General features: G+C 37.4%; 1 protein-coding gene across 1 annotated transcript; it reads right to left on the minus strand.

Annotated features, from left to right (window-relative positions):
• Positions 1 to 10,589: 10,589 nt before the first annotated feature.
• Positions 10,590 to 13,524, minus strand: LOC131310424 (homeobox-leucine zipper protein ATHB-13-like). The gene is made up of 3 exons (XM_058337419.1): positions 13,121 to 13,524; positions 11,875 to 12,260; positions 10,590 to 11,272 (listed from the first exon to the last, which is right to left on the minus strand). Exons 1-3 carry the CDS (start codon positions 13,254 to 13,256, stop codon positions 10,925 to 10,927), a joined length of 870 nt encoding a protein of 289 aa, XP_058193402.1. The 5' UTR covers positions 13,257 to 13,524; the 3' UTR covers positions 10,590 to 10,924.
• Between the last annotated feature and the right edge of the window lie 257 nt (positions 13,525 to 13,781).

Here is a 13,781-nt window from a genome sequence, read left to right on the forward strand (position 1 = left end):
CTCTCTCTCTCTCTCTCTCTTCTTCGCCTTTTCGCCGGGGAGCCTTCAAAGCCTTGATGCGTGATACCTTGTTAAGAAAACTAAATATCAATGACGTGTGATTGATTGTGTATCTAAAACATGACTCTAGCCTGACTACTTGATAAGCACCTAATAATGCATATTTTTGGTGCTTAAGTCCTTTAGTATTTTGTGTTTGTACATATATGTTGTCGTTTTTATGTGATATTGCACGTAAGATATTTTTGTATGTGTTTTAGGTAAAACGTGCTAATAAGGCGGTTTTGAATGCCAATCAACGTTCCGGGATGAACCAAGTGTCCAAATGCCCGCCGGTACTCATTTTATTGTCACCGAAGCCTAACGGTGCCATAAGAAGCCTCGGAGATTGGCCGGAGGTCAAGGTTGGCAAGGAAAGTGCCAAAGTGGTTCAAGCAAGGCAAACGCATCAAGGATGGTTCCAAGGACATCCGTGGGACCAAGGCCACATGGTATACCTCCGCTAAGTCCCGTTGATCATGTAATGAAGCATTGGAAGGCCGTCGGGGCACGACAAGGCATGATGGCCCAAGCTGACACTGTTCTACAGTTTTTACACTGAGGTACCAATACCTCATTTTTTAGGTATTGGTACCATCATGCCGAATTGGAAGACAGTTCAGTTGGTACCAATACCTTATTTTTTAGGTATTGGTACCAGAGCCCGTAGTGCTGATTTTTGTTAACTTTTTCAACCCTCCATATATGGAAAGTTTCTACTTCTAGTATATTTTTGGGATATTTTGGGGACCTTTTGGTCCATTTTATGGCTGATTTGTGAGGCCTATAAATAGCTTTGTAAGCCATTAATGGCCATATATAGATAGTTAGTTTAGGCAAAAGTCTTTTTCTTGCTTTCTAGGATTTTCATGTTGTGTTCTTAGTTTTTCAAGCTTTCTATCTTCAACAACTCAAGTAAGTTTAAGTGTTTTGATGTTTTCTCATGTGTTAATGTTGTAGCTATTGTATGGATCTTCCCATAAATCAAGTTTATTTCCGTTTTTATCGGTTAATCATGTTTACCTTTCCAAGCATATTTTCTAGTCTTTTTGCTATGAGTGAGTAGTATATAGGTTTGGTTATGGGGTGAGGTTCACTTTATGACTTAATCGTTTAAATGGTTTCTCTTAACTTTAGCCTAATTTCAAGGTTTTGAATGAATTAAACCCATGATTTCTAGTTTTGATCATGGGGTTGGTGGCTTTTTTGATCAATGAAGTTTATCGCCTTGTGTTACAAGCTTGATAATCCTACGCGTGCGAACGATCCTTTTTCGTCTCTCACTTGCGTTAAATGAGTTCAATTTGAATTAGAGCTTTGAATTAAGTTATAAGTAGTTTTCAGCTTTTAATTCTTCTAGTGGAATCTGGACAGTTTCGGTCCACTCATGAGTTAGATGAAGGAACCGTTTGACGGCTAAGTCGTGGGTAATCGATCCCTTTGACTTGACCATCTCTAATCTAGTTCAACTTCAAGTTTAAATTTCGTTATTCAAATCAAATACTAAAGTTGGCTGCTTGAATGCCACAACTCTCTATGCAACATCTAATCCAAATTTACTAAAGAAGATTTCTCTGTGGGAATGATTCCGATCTTACCGGTTATTATGCTTTCAACGACCTAGCCCTACGCTTGGAGTGTGAACCTTTCTAAGAGGTTAGGTTACGGCGAAGCACTACTCTATATAGGCTACAAGATTTGGTCCCCAAGAGTCCTATGTAAATTAGGAATTTAGGAATCTTAGACTAATAAGAAAACACGACCAATGGCCTAGACAAAACAGGAAACAAAATAGTATAACGTAGGGAAAAAAAAAAATCATACGCATGACATTGATCAATAAAACTTACGGGGTTTCATCCTCAACCCTAGTTCACGATTTTAGCCTCTTGTTTGGAAAACAATAATTAATCATACGTCGTAAAATCCGTCCTCGTAAATGCTTACTTTTTTCCGTTGCTCTTCTATTTCCCAGCCGCGTTGCTTCTGATATGCGTAGAATTCTGTCTCCCCTGTTCCAAGCAAAACCCTATTACCCTTTTTATATGGAGCCAAGCAACACAAAAGGAAAATAGGAATTCTTTCCTAAGTCCAACTCTTGGCCAATAAAACTAATAATTAATGTATATATGATGATGATAAATTCTTATTTACCTGGTTCCGTGAATATGATTTTACGGAGCCAATCGCACGTGTCCAAAAGCGTTTTGAACGATCCAGATTTTAAGAAACATTTTCGGGGAAGAGTGGAATATTTTTTTTAAATTCGGACCATTGATTGCCGAGAATAATTTACAAGTGAAAATTATATTTGAAACCAAATATTTTTTGAATAAAGACAAAAGTATTCCAAAACAAACTGATTTTCTGATTGTTTTTGTCTTAAAGAAAAAAATAAAAGTTTTGGATTTAATTTTTTACTTTTTAGATTCCTCAGAAAGAACCAACAAAAACTCTGCTCAAACAAACAAATGCCAAAAAAAAAGAAGAATTAAAACAAAAAAAATCCTCAAGAAGTTAATCTCAACGTATAGACTTATATTCATCAATTAACACCAACTGGCCAGTAATGGGTTTGGCTAGGGTGCATTCTTTTGGCCTTAACTTAAACTTAAACTTAAAATGAGAATTTTGTCCTTATTTAAATTTTTTTCGCATTTGTTAGTTTTGCGCTAAATTTTTGTGGGTTATTGATTCGTCTCGACGAGACGAATGAGAAAAGTAAAATTTTTTCACTTTTACCCTATTATTTTGAGAAATAATCATTTTTTAGCGCAAAAAGTGACTTTTTGTGCTAAAAAGTGGTTATTTCTCAAAATACTTGAGTAAAAGTAAAAAAATTTTACTTTTCCGATTCCTCTCGTTCGAGACGAATCAATAGCTGACAAAAGTTTGGCGCAAAACTAACAAATGCGAAAAAAATTTAAATAAAAACAAAATTTTCATTCTAAGTTTAAGTTTAAGTTAAGGCCAAAAGAATGCAAATACGCAGGCCGCATGTTGATCCAATTTGGATCTAAAGAGGCAATTAACTTATTTTGGGCTGGACTTTACCCAATTTGAGAAGCCTATTAGGTCATATAGATACAGAAATACAAAATTAGAGTCTGGTCCTATTTTTAATTAGCTTCGGTTTCGTCTCAACCCTAAGTATTTTTGTCGGACCTGATACCTTTTAGCTTCGATTTCATCGCAACCCTAAATATTGCTGTCGAACCTGGATAGGCATCATGAATTGTTAATTGTGACTTGTATATGTGAACTGAATGTATGTGATGAATTTGGGCCTGAGCCTAATTTATGAGGCCAATGTATAAAAAACCTGTAGAAAGTGTGTTGGAGTCATCCTAATATCTCAAGAAAATTCCTAAGTTTTTGTGGTGTAGTCGAGAAAAATTAAGTTAAGCAGCTTGTGAAGAAAAATGTTTTGAAATTTTGGTTTATACTCCCTCCGTCTCAAGACATTTGTCTAATTTTTTACCTCTTTTTTTTTTACAGGTCTCAAAATATTTGTACTCCAATTTGATATCAACTTGGAAAAATTCCGTTAATGCTCTCTCTTTTACATAGACTCTACATTGGTGAATATGCACTCTAATTAATTTGATATAATTAAGAAAGTAAGGAGTATTCTTAGAAATCCCTTTAATAAGTAGCGATTTGAAATTGAACAAATAAATGGGGAGCAGAGGGAATATTGTTATGCTTTATGTTATGTGTGACACATTTAGGGGAGTCTAGTGAAGTAGTTCTCCTTCTAATTTGTTTTGCAATTAATGTTAAAAGATTAGGAAAAAAAAAAATGAGGCTTGGTGATTAAGGTCTCAGACTTAGGAATTTGCTCTCTTTTAAAGTTTTAGGTTCGAAACTTCTTCCCAGATGCAATCAACTCATTTGGGGTTTATTTACCCAAGTGGAAGGCGAGATTGGGCCCAGGGTTATTGAAGTGTGCACTTAAGCTGACCCGGACACTTGAGTTATAAAAGAAAATTAGGAAAATAAATTGGGAGTCAAGGGCCATGATTAGGAGGTTAGCACATGTTTTAGTTGTTAATTAATTAGCCGTAACGACGCACTAGCTAGTTAAAGTCGGACCAATATCAACATCGAAGTGCTCATAATTAAAGATATTTGCTCTATTAAAAAATTATGTTACGATTAATATTTTATCCACTATCTTGTACTAGCTAATATTAATTAATATTCTTGTGAATAATATTCATCAAAAGTTTTCATAAATTAAAGAATAGTTCGACAAAACCCAAGTTCTCTCTCATGTTGCAAATCAAATAAAACCATCCTCAGATCCTTACTGCCCAACACATGACCCCCTCACTTAAATGTGTCAAAATAATTTCCAAGTGCATGATTGCCACCTTCGAATTGAAATTAAGCACCCCACTTGGCCAACATCGACACTGAGAGACGAAAGGTAGGGAACGAGCTAGTGGGATTAGAGAATCCAGTAGATAGTAGGCGTTGCACATATCCAATCGTGCAGTGCTATATAGGTGACGCGTTAAATAGTGGAGTAGTAATATCATTTTCAGCATCTCACAATCCGATCTTTCTCCGCTTGAAAATGGATGTGTTTTGACAGAGAGAGAGAAATAGACAGGAACCAAGCAACAAAAACATTATACGTACCCACCAGGAAAGGACATTTAGAAGGGGATAGTGTCATTACGGCATTAATTATCGTACATAATAGTACTATAATTGTTTACTTAATTAATTAACGACCTGTTTAATTAAGGTATAAACACCGTACGGCATGCATGTGGCCACTTAACGGGCTCTACCTAATCAAACACACTTGTTAATTTTGCCACTAGCTAGCTAGATGGATTAATTTTGACTTGAAAAAACTCTGGCATCTAGAACTGCAACAAAAATGCCAAAAAGTTGCAATGTTTATGCATACCTTCACATTACATGATCCAACACAAAAAAAATTATAAATAATGACCCTTTTTTGAACCTCGGCATCCAACTTAATTGACCCAAAGAGCAAGAAGAGATATCCCCTGTCCACCAGCGGAAGGTTTAATTAAAGTCGAGACAAAATCTTGTATGAACTGACCCGATACAAGAGATGATAACACGCGTGTCGGAATTGACCTTAAGACTTGCTAAAAGTTTACCAGAAAGTGATTACCGCCGCGCCAACCCTCAGGTCTCGGGGTTAGACAATTAATATGCTTGATCGATCTTCATCATTTCTAAAATCATGGTTTCCACAGATTTGTTCACATGCTTGTTTCCTAGTTTTTTTTTTTTTTTTTGAAACAGCAAAAAGATTTTATTAGATACTCGACAAAGGATACATTGAGGATGAAAAAAGAGACATAACACCCGCTTCATGATGTTGATACATGAAGAAGAGCGATAGACCCAAAACAAGACCAAAGAAAAAACATCCAACAAAAGGTTATCGGCTAGCTCCTTGTTAATTCAATAACACTATGTCCACCGACGGGTGAGTTGGTGGACTTCCACCGACCGGCATGTGGAGCCCATTTTGGGCCCCGCACAGATGATCCGAGCCATTCAAAAATTTAAAAAAAATAATTCCGAGTGGGCTTGCGCGAGGATTGGCTCAATCCGATATGTGTAGATGCTTGATCTAAGCATCCCATTCTTGAAAATCGGAAAATCTACTCTTTCTTTTTTTCCCGATTTTCAAGAATGGGAAGCTTGTATCGAGCATCTACACATATCGGATTGAGCCAATCCTCGCATAGGCCCACTCGGAATTTTTAATTTTTTTTTTTAAACAGTTCGAATCATCCGTGCGGGCCTGGAGTCCAGGCCACACACCGGTCGGTGGCCGTCCACCGACTCCCCTGTCGGTGGACGTAGTGTTTTCGTTGTTAATTCGCTTAAGTCAAGAGAAAATTACCTCAACAAAAATAGTTAACCCAATATCAGGGGAATATAAATCTAGCAACTATTTTTTTTGGCTTCGTTATTACCGTTGTTGAAAACTACTGTATAAAAACCCCTTAAGTCAATGGTATAATTACTGATTTTAACTGTCTTGGCATTTTATATGTTATACCCAAGAATGGTTTAACCCTCTCTTATAATGTTTTTTGCATTTTGGATTCTCCTTTCCTATCCCCGACTTGATGTACTCTCTGTCAAGTTTTTTTGAAATAAAATATTACTTTTGTCGAGAAAAAAAAATGTTGGCTTCTCTCAAAATATCCGGTAAGACAAAAGCCCTTCAACTAAGAATGCAGATGCAGTTTAGTACATCCCTAAGTAAAAACAAATAGATTTGATCTAGCTTCAAAACTAATTAGTAGCCTTTGAGGAATTAAACCAGCTGCATTAATTGTATCTTCAGTTTTATTGATGGACCTATATTTGGAATTTTTTTGATGCAAAGATTTTTGTACTAAATTATGCAGATGGCTTGACCATCGCGCTATGCTAAATTACCTACGCAAGATCGTTTGACCTATGCGTGAAAATACTTCTAAGAGCATCTCCAGTGGTGCAATACTTGTACTTATCATTGCCAAAACGGTGTAGTACGTGCAGCTAAAAAATCTACTAAAGACAACGTATTACTTGTTCTAAAACAACAATGTATTTTCAAGTCTGCTATTTTAATTGTAAAATAAAATCGATACGTTTGTGAAATGTGAACCTTAAGGTACCATAGCATATGCTTCTAAAAAAAAAAGGGTACCATAGGGTATGCTACAAACGTACTAAAGAATGTTTTCCAAATACTATGAGTAAAGTCCACCTTTTTTTGCTTTTGTTTTTGTAGTGCAAGAATAGCACATACATACTAAACGAGGAGCAATGTAAATAACTTTTGTGGCCAATTTTTTTTTATACAAACATGACATGAGATGAAATAAACTTCTGTTAAATTACTCAGTGTGATTAGCTTTAAATTGGTACTATAATTTGCATGGTCGATCAGTGGCGGACGGATGTGCCTGGACGAGGCATAACGCCTCTAAACCTTTGAGCGATCTCTTTTTTTTAACGCATCTTTTATAGTTACGGTAAAAATTTAGCGTTCTAATCCTTTCAAGATCCCGATACTGCGTTTGGTTTTGGATTCCAAAGCCTCTCTCTCTCTCTCTCTCTCTCTCTCTCTCACTCAGAGTACGGTTTTCAATAATTTTTTTTCCACTTATTAATCCTAAATAAAACCTCCCTCTAAAACCTTTTAACAAACAATAAAATTAAACCTCCCTCTAATTTTACTCGAGCCCCTCAAAATTTGATTTTTCTCCATAATTCCTCTGATCCAAAACAATATTGCAGTTGCCTCCTCTTTATCAAATTTATGTGTACTCCCGTGCATGAACCTTATTGACAAAGAAGTCAACAAGAACCAATCATGCCCATTAATGCAATGACTAATTGGGCACCCATTCTTCCCATTAGAAATTGACATCAACTTCGCTTTTCCTTTGCCTTTTTAAAAAAAAAAAATTGATATCAAATTGAAATTCACAGTCCTTTTTTTTTGTTATCCACAATCCCTTTATTTATTTATTTATTTATTTTTTTAGTGTTGAAAGTGTATGATTTTTTTGCTAAAAGACAAAAAAGAGAATGTGAATAACAAAAAAGAAAGTGTGAATATCATTTCTTATTTTCCCTCTTTTTGTTTCGGTATCACTGCATAAGAAATTTGAAATCAATTTAAGCATGTTGATCGACATGTTGAAAAGGCACTTCAATATCAGCGATGCTACCTCCACCACTCTCCTAACCGCAACGCTCAATCTTATCATCCGTCTCGTCAATCAATGGTCCGGATTGAAGAGTCTTTTAAAATCGGACCGTCCAAAACACTTTCGGAAGATGAGATTGAGAGCGGTGGAATAGAGCGATAGGGGTAAATACAGAAGAGATTTTTGATAAAACTGCAGTTAATTCATACGTTCATAATTAAACTGCAGAGAGATATTATTATAAGTTCAGAAAGTTGTAGGCATACCAAAAGTGATTTGATGCCTATATTTAAATCTCTGGGAAATTCTTCTTTATTATTGGTAAATTCTGATTGAAAACAATTCATGAATGTGTGAGTGAGACGAAGTACAGGTGAGCATTTTCGTGAGTGGATGGAAAAGGAAAAAATGCGTCAAAGGTGGAGCCCAAGCAACAAAAGTGGAGTGAAAAAGGCTCTGTTTCATGTTTGGTAAGGGGTGACAGTTGGTCACATGAACCTCTTTCAAAAGCTTTGGAGGGTTTACGAACATCTACCGTTCTCCGTTCACGGTAGATGTTTCCACACCCTCCAAGTTTAGTAATCGGCTCGTTTATAGAGGCTTATATAGTAAATGAACAGAGCTTGGCTCGTTTATAAGCGAGTCCAGCTCGATCTCGAGTTTTTAACTCGTTTAGTACATGTGTCAAGCTCGAACACCACAAAACTCAGATTGGCTCGTTCACGTCTCAATTTGCGGTCTCATTTTCGCTATATAAAAATCACGTTGATCCGATACATATATGTAAGTATAAGTCATGAGTTCCTAATTGAATCATTGTGTGGTTGATTGTTCGTACAAATTATTGTAATCTTTTTCACATCAATGAAGAGGACCTTTTGAGAAGTGATGACAAGTTGTAACCTTCTATCCATAAGATATGCTACAATTTGAGTGGATGATAGTACTTGACAAGATTATATTCGAAATACAGCAACAAGAAACAAAACTACTGAAGTAAAGATTGGAATCGATTCGAAATGATGATAAATAAAAACATCGCGATAAAGAAAAGAATTAATGAACGAGAAGAATAAAGGAGAGATAAATAGAACAGTGTGATCGATTGTGTTGTCTGTCACGGCCCTCTCTATGTTTCTTCTCCCCCGGTTATTCATAAGCCTATAGCGATAATCGCTATTAGTAACCTTCTGTCTATAAATGATCTTCATTGCCCGCCTTGAACTGAACTTCTTCCTACGTTTTATAACTACTTAGGTGTCAGGACTAATCATCATCTTTACGCTTACACAATCTGTAATTTTTCTTACCCAAACCGCAACCGATAATTTCTCGTACGCACTTTGCACGGTTTCCCTACACGTTTGTGGTCCGAAATATGTATTCCTGTACTCGTGCGAAGCATGATAGTACCTCCGATCCACACCATGTGCTCTTAAATAACAAATACGCTATCGTTATCGTTGTCAAGGGCCATAGAACTATTAGTTGCATACTTTGACCACACAAATCATATATGTATTTCTCTCAAGAAAAATTGACTGTTTGAAATTTCGACCCTTATTTTTCTTAAGCCACATATAATTTGTCCAGATTCTTGACACGGGTCGAGAGATCTGCGACGTTAGGATAGTTACGGGATGTCACTCGATGCTACTAATCGCAGATGTCACTCGATGCGATCAAGTCACACGCTTGATTATAGGAAGAATCACTCATTCCAAGCAAGACACACTTGCATAATATTTAATAATCAACTCAACTCAACTCCACTTTCATTTCATTAAATCAACTATTTACGGGCATTACAAAGATTAAGCTTCAGGTAAATAAAGTCTAGACAATTTTCAACAATACCTTCCAAATACTTAGATTACTGTTAAACCAAAGACACAACTTACTAGATAGTTAAGATACATAATAAATAATTATACCAGAAACTAAAAGGCATTGACTAGAAACGTAATAGACACTTTGAACATATTAAGATAATCCTTCATTTTCAGATTAATTAGCATTATTATGCTCTTGCATCACGTCCTCTTAACTTAATATATTTATTAAGTATCTAAATGTCAAGACATATATGATGATTCAGATCAGTAAAATGAATTGTGGAAGACTCCATTTTGAATCACAGAAAGGTCGGAGTGGAGGGTCCAATCCTAAGTCACATCATTCGTATGCGGGAGTATGAGCGCAAAAGCGATTTTAAAACTCATCTTTACCTACTAAAATTCGCAAGAGTAAGAGTTGAGAGCATGAGGATATTGCAAAGATTGAGAGTAAGAGCGCATGACATTTTTTAAAGATCACGTGACTAATTTCCCGTGTGCTTTCTGGGGATCCTGCAGGTACTCTGTAGAGCACAATCATAGCCGTCCAAAAGAGCTTCTAACAATTAACTCTTCCCTAGAAGAGTTTATTTTTAAATTCGAACCGTTAAAAACACGCGTGAACGGTTTGAATATACCTTATAGGGGTGCCCTGCAGGATTTTTGATTCCATCAATTACCAAGTGCCAAAAAGGTTGTGGGTACACATACATGTGTTTTCTTGTCAGCACAAAGCTTTCCAAAAGTTCCCTTCACGAGAATGACCATTTCCAACTCTCATTGTTTTCTTCTTCCTTTCCTCTGATTGTCCTCTTTCCTTCTTGGAATGTGTGTTTGGTTCTCTCTTCTCTCTCTCTCTCTCTCTCTCTCTCTCTCTCTCTCAAGAAGGTGTGTTTGGTTCTCTCTCTCTCTCTCTCTAAATTTATGTCAAACTTAACTGCGAGTAGATTTTGTTCACCAATACAATCTCTTGTCACTGATTGATGAAATCAGCAAAACCACGAAGTTTTCTGAGCAAATTGCAAGCATTTCTGTTATAGTACAAGGTACAAAAGACATGATTCCAATGCAAGAAAAAGGACAAAAACAAACATGGTCTGTGAGTTCGAAAGTAAATAAATACGCCTCATACAAAATAATGTGATGATCATAATCTTCCATAATCTCAAGAAAAATTCTTCGGACACATACGTCCGTACACAAATGCGTTCCTAGCTGTTCGATACATGTGATCCTCTGCGCATCACGTGAAGTTGGCGTACATCGAACGATTCCAGCTAGACATCTGTGTCGGAAGCGCTATATTTCAATTTAGGCCACAAGTAAAACACGGTCTTCCGTTCAATTGAAATGTGGTTGTTCCAACCACGGCCAAAATCCATTCTGATCATCAATCCCACAAAACATGTTGGAAAAGCTTTCTTCCTTGACCGTATGGTGATCAATCTTGTGGAATTGGGCTTCTGGTCTTGATTGGAAGAGCTGGGCCACACCAGCGGGCCTGAAGGAGGAGGGTGGGAAGTGGGCCCTGCTGTTTGGATGGGAGGACAGTGGGCTGTCAATTTGTGGGGCCCTCGAGATGTCCAGCTTGGTATCTGAGCTGTTTTCACTTCTGTTGCTGCTTGAACCCTCTGTCTCTTTGTTGAGGTTGATTGACTCTGTTGGCTCTCTGTTTTTGAGTGCCTGTATCTACATTCATTGAATGAATTTCCAAGATTCATCAAGAGTCTATTTTTTCAAAATTCAAGAAAAGGTAATGCTAGGAAAAAGGAATCCTTTTCGAATAAAATTGGCGGACTCAATAATGTGGCAGTTTTGCAGGGTCGAATTTCACGAATGCCAAAATATTTCAATTCTGAGAGTCTGTTTTGAGAAATTGAAAATGAGAGAGGGTGCTGCTAAGCAACGGAGCGAGCGAACCCAACAAAAAGTGGGACAAAGCCATCATGGGCATCATAGCCACCACACCGCACTCGCTTTAGCGAAGGTTGATCCCTCAACCTCTCATTTGAAAATTGAAACAGTTTTGGAGATGTACGTCGCTGGACCAAAGGCTTACAACTTAGTTTTTTGATTGTCTTGGACTGGTTTACGCACACAATGATAGTAATTAATTAAGGATCAATCCTACTGTCTACTAGAAGATGAAGAGCTAAAGCCCTACATGGAATTGCTCCCGAAGAGTTGATAACCTTTTGCCTGGCACGTGTTTAGCAACTTATAATCTCGAAAATACTACTTGGGATCTACCATTTGGGAATCATTTTTCCCCCACTAGAATTTAACCATACCTCTGCTTGAAGTTTCTGGTTCTGAGATTGTAGAGCGTCATTATCAGCCTTGACTGACTCGAACTGCCTCTTGAGGACCTGATAGTCTTTCTCCAGCTGCTTGGTCTTCCACCGAGCCCTCCTGTTCTGAAACCATATGGCTATCTGCCTGGGCTGCAGCCCCAGGGCCCTAGCCAGCTGAATCTTCCTCTCCGGCTCGAGCTTGTTTCCCTGCTCAAAGTTTTTCTCGAGCGTCCTCACTTGTTCCATGTTTAGCCTCCTCTTCTTTTCCCCAGTTAATTGGGACCCATCATCGTCGGACAAGTCGTCGTCGCCATTGGTTTCTTGATCGCAGACTTCAATGCATGAGAATGACATGGATCTCTTCCCTAGTAGTGAAGCAACTCCTGCAACATGACAAATGAATCAAATAGTATCAAGAGTGAGATCCTATACTGCCATAACTCATGGGGAATAGTTGAGGTGTATATAAGCTGGTCTGCATATCTCTAATCGTTAAAAAAAACAAACAAACTAGGGGAGCGAAAATGGGGCTAATGGGTTCGAAAGCACCACCCGATGGATCGAGCAGAGGGTAACAAGTTGGAGAATTTTAATAAGAGAGATGCAAAACTCTATGAAATCAGTTTATAATGTGTTGTCTCTCTCATCAGGTGCAGCAAACCAGTTACCACAAACAAAACCCATGGAGAGAAAGAAAACAAGAAAGAAAAAAAAAAAAAAATTGTTGCTTGGAACTATTCTCAAGGTGATTACCACTACACCAGTTTGAATCTGGATCGGAAGTTGATTTTTCAGCGAAATTTTCTTTCCATGTTTTTCTTGTTCATCTTTCAAACTATAAATATATAAAACTTGTTTTTTTAAACCCGGAACCGATCGATCTCACCAACAGCAACTTTAAGTTATGTTGTGCCTGTGGCAGAATAAACTAGAGCCCCCTTCCACAAATATATTGCAAAAGCTTACGCTTGCGGAGGGAATGGTTCACAAGATTCTAGTTTCGGTGGGAATCGAACTAGAGAATTGTGCTTGTAAGTCACTTTATCTCCGCCCTGCAACTAACCCGTTGGATTTTTATATAAAGCACTACCTTATACTTTTCAAAAATCCCCGTTTTCCTTTGATTAGAAGACCGATCCGATAGTCCAACATCGGAATGTGGTGTCCGATGATCAAACCGGCAGGCAGGCTATGAGAGAGAGAGAGAGAGAGAGAGAGAGAGAGAGAGAGAGAGAGAGAGTACCATGGTAGTCTTGAGAAGAGCAAGGGGGTAGAAGTGGAGTGAGAGAGGTTGGATGTTGTTGATGGTGATGCTGATGATGCTGATCATCTTCATGATGAGGAGTTTGTAGCATAAAATTTGTTGGGAAGAAGTCCATCCCAATGCCTGTCTTGGCCTTGGTGTACGTCTATAATTTCCACCACTCTAAAGACTTTGGTACTGATCTGACTCCCATGTTGAGAGAGAGAGAGAGAGAGAGAGAGAGAGACTAAAGCTAAAATGGAGAAGCTTAATATATCACATGAGTTTCTCTGTCCTCTGAATTTTTTTTTTTTTAAAAAAAGAAGAGGATTTCTATTTCTTTAATAGGAGGGAGATGCATTCATTGCTGTATGATGGATAGCTTGTATACCTTATCACCTCCAACTACATGTTTTACTATATATTTTATATATATATATATATATATATATATTACCGAGAGAGAGAGAGAGAGAGAGAGAGAGAGGCCAGGGTCACTTTCTCCATGTATGAGGTGGAACTCGATTAATTTTTCTTTCCACTTTCTATTGTTTACGGTATATAATTAGCAATTTCTCACTTCCATACGTCTTTTTCAATTATTCGATATGATTTTATATTGATTGTGTTTTTTCTTCCCAGAAGTGACGCAGAGTGCTAT

Source organism: Rhododendron vialii, chromosome 12a (assembly GCF_030253575.1).
Source record: "Rhododendron vialii isolate Sample 1 chromosome 12a, ASM3025357v1".
In the NCBI taxonomy this organism is placed as follows: domain Eukaryota; kingdom Viridiplantae; phylum Streptophyta; class Magnoliopsida; order Ericales; family Ericaceae; genus Rhododendron; species Rhododendron vialii.

Bases quoted from the DNA above. Each gene is read 5' to 3' on its own strand.
- LOC131310424 (XM_058337419.1), bottom strand. From the start codon at position 13,256: ATGGACTTCTTCCCAACAAATTTTATGCTACAAACTCCTCATCATGAA. The intron at 12,261-13,120 runs GTACTCTCTCTC...GTCATGTTGCAG, and splicing joins CTCTTCTCAAGACTACCATG to GAGTTGCTTCACTACTAGGG. The intron at 11,273-11,874 runs GTATGGTTAAAT...CAATGAATGTAG, and splicing joins ACCAGAAACTTCAAGCAGAG to ATACAGGCACTCAAAAACAG.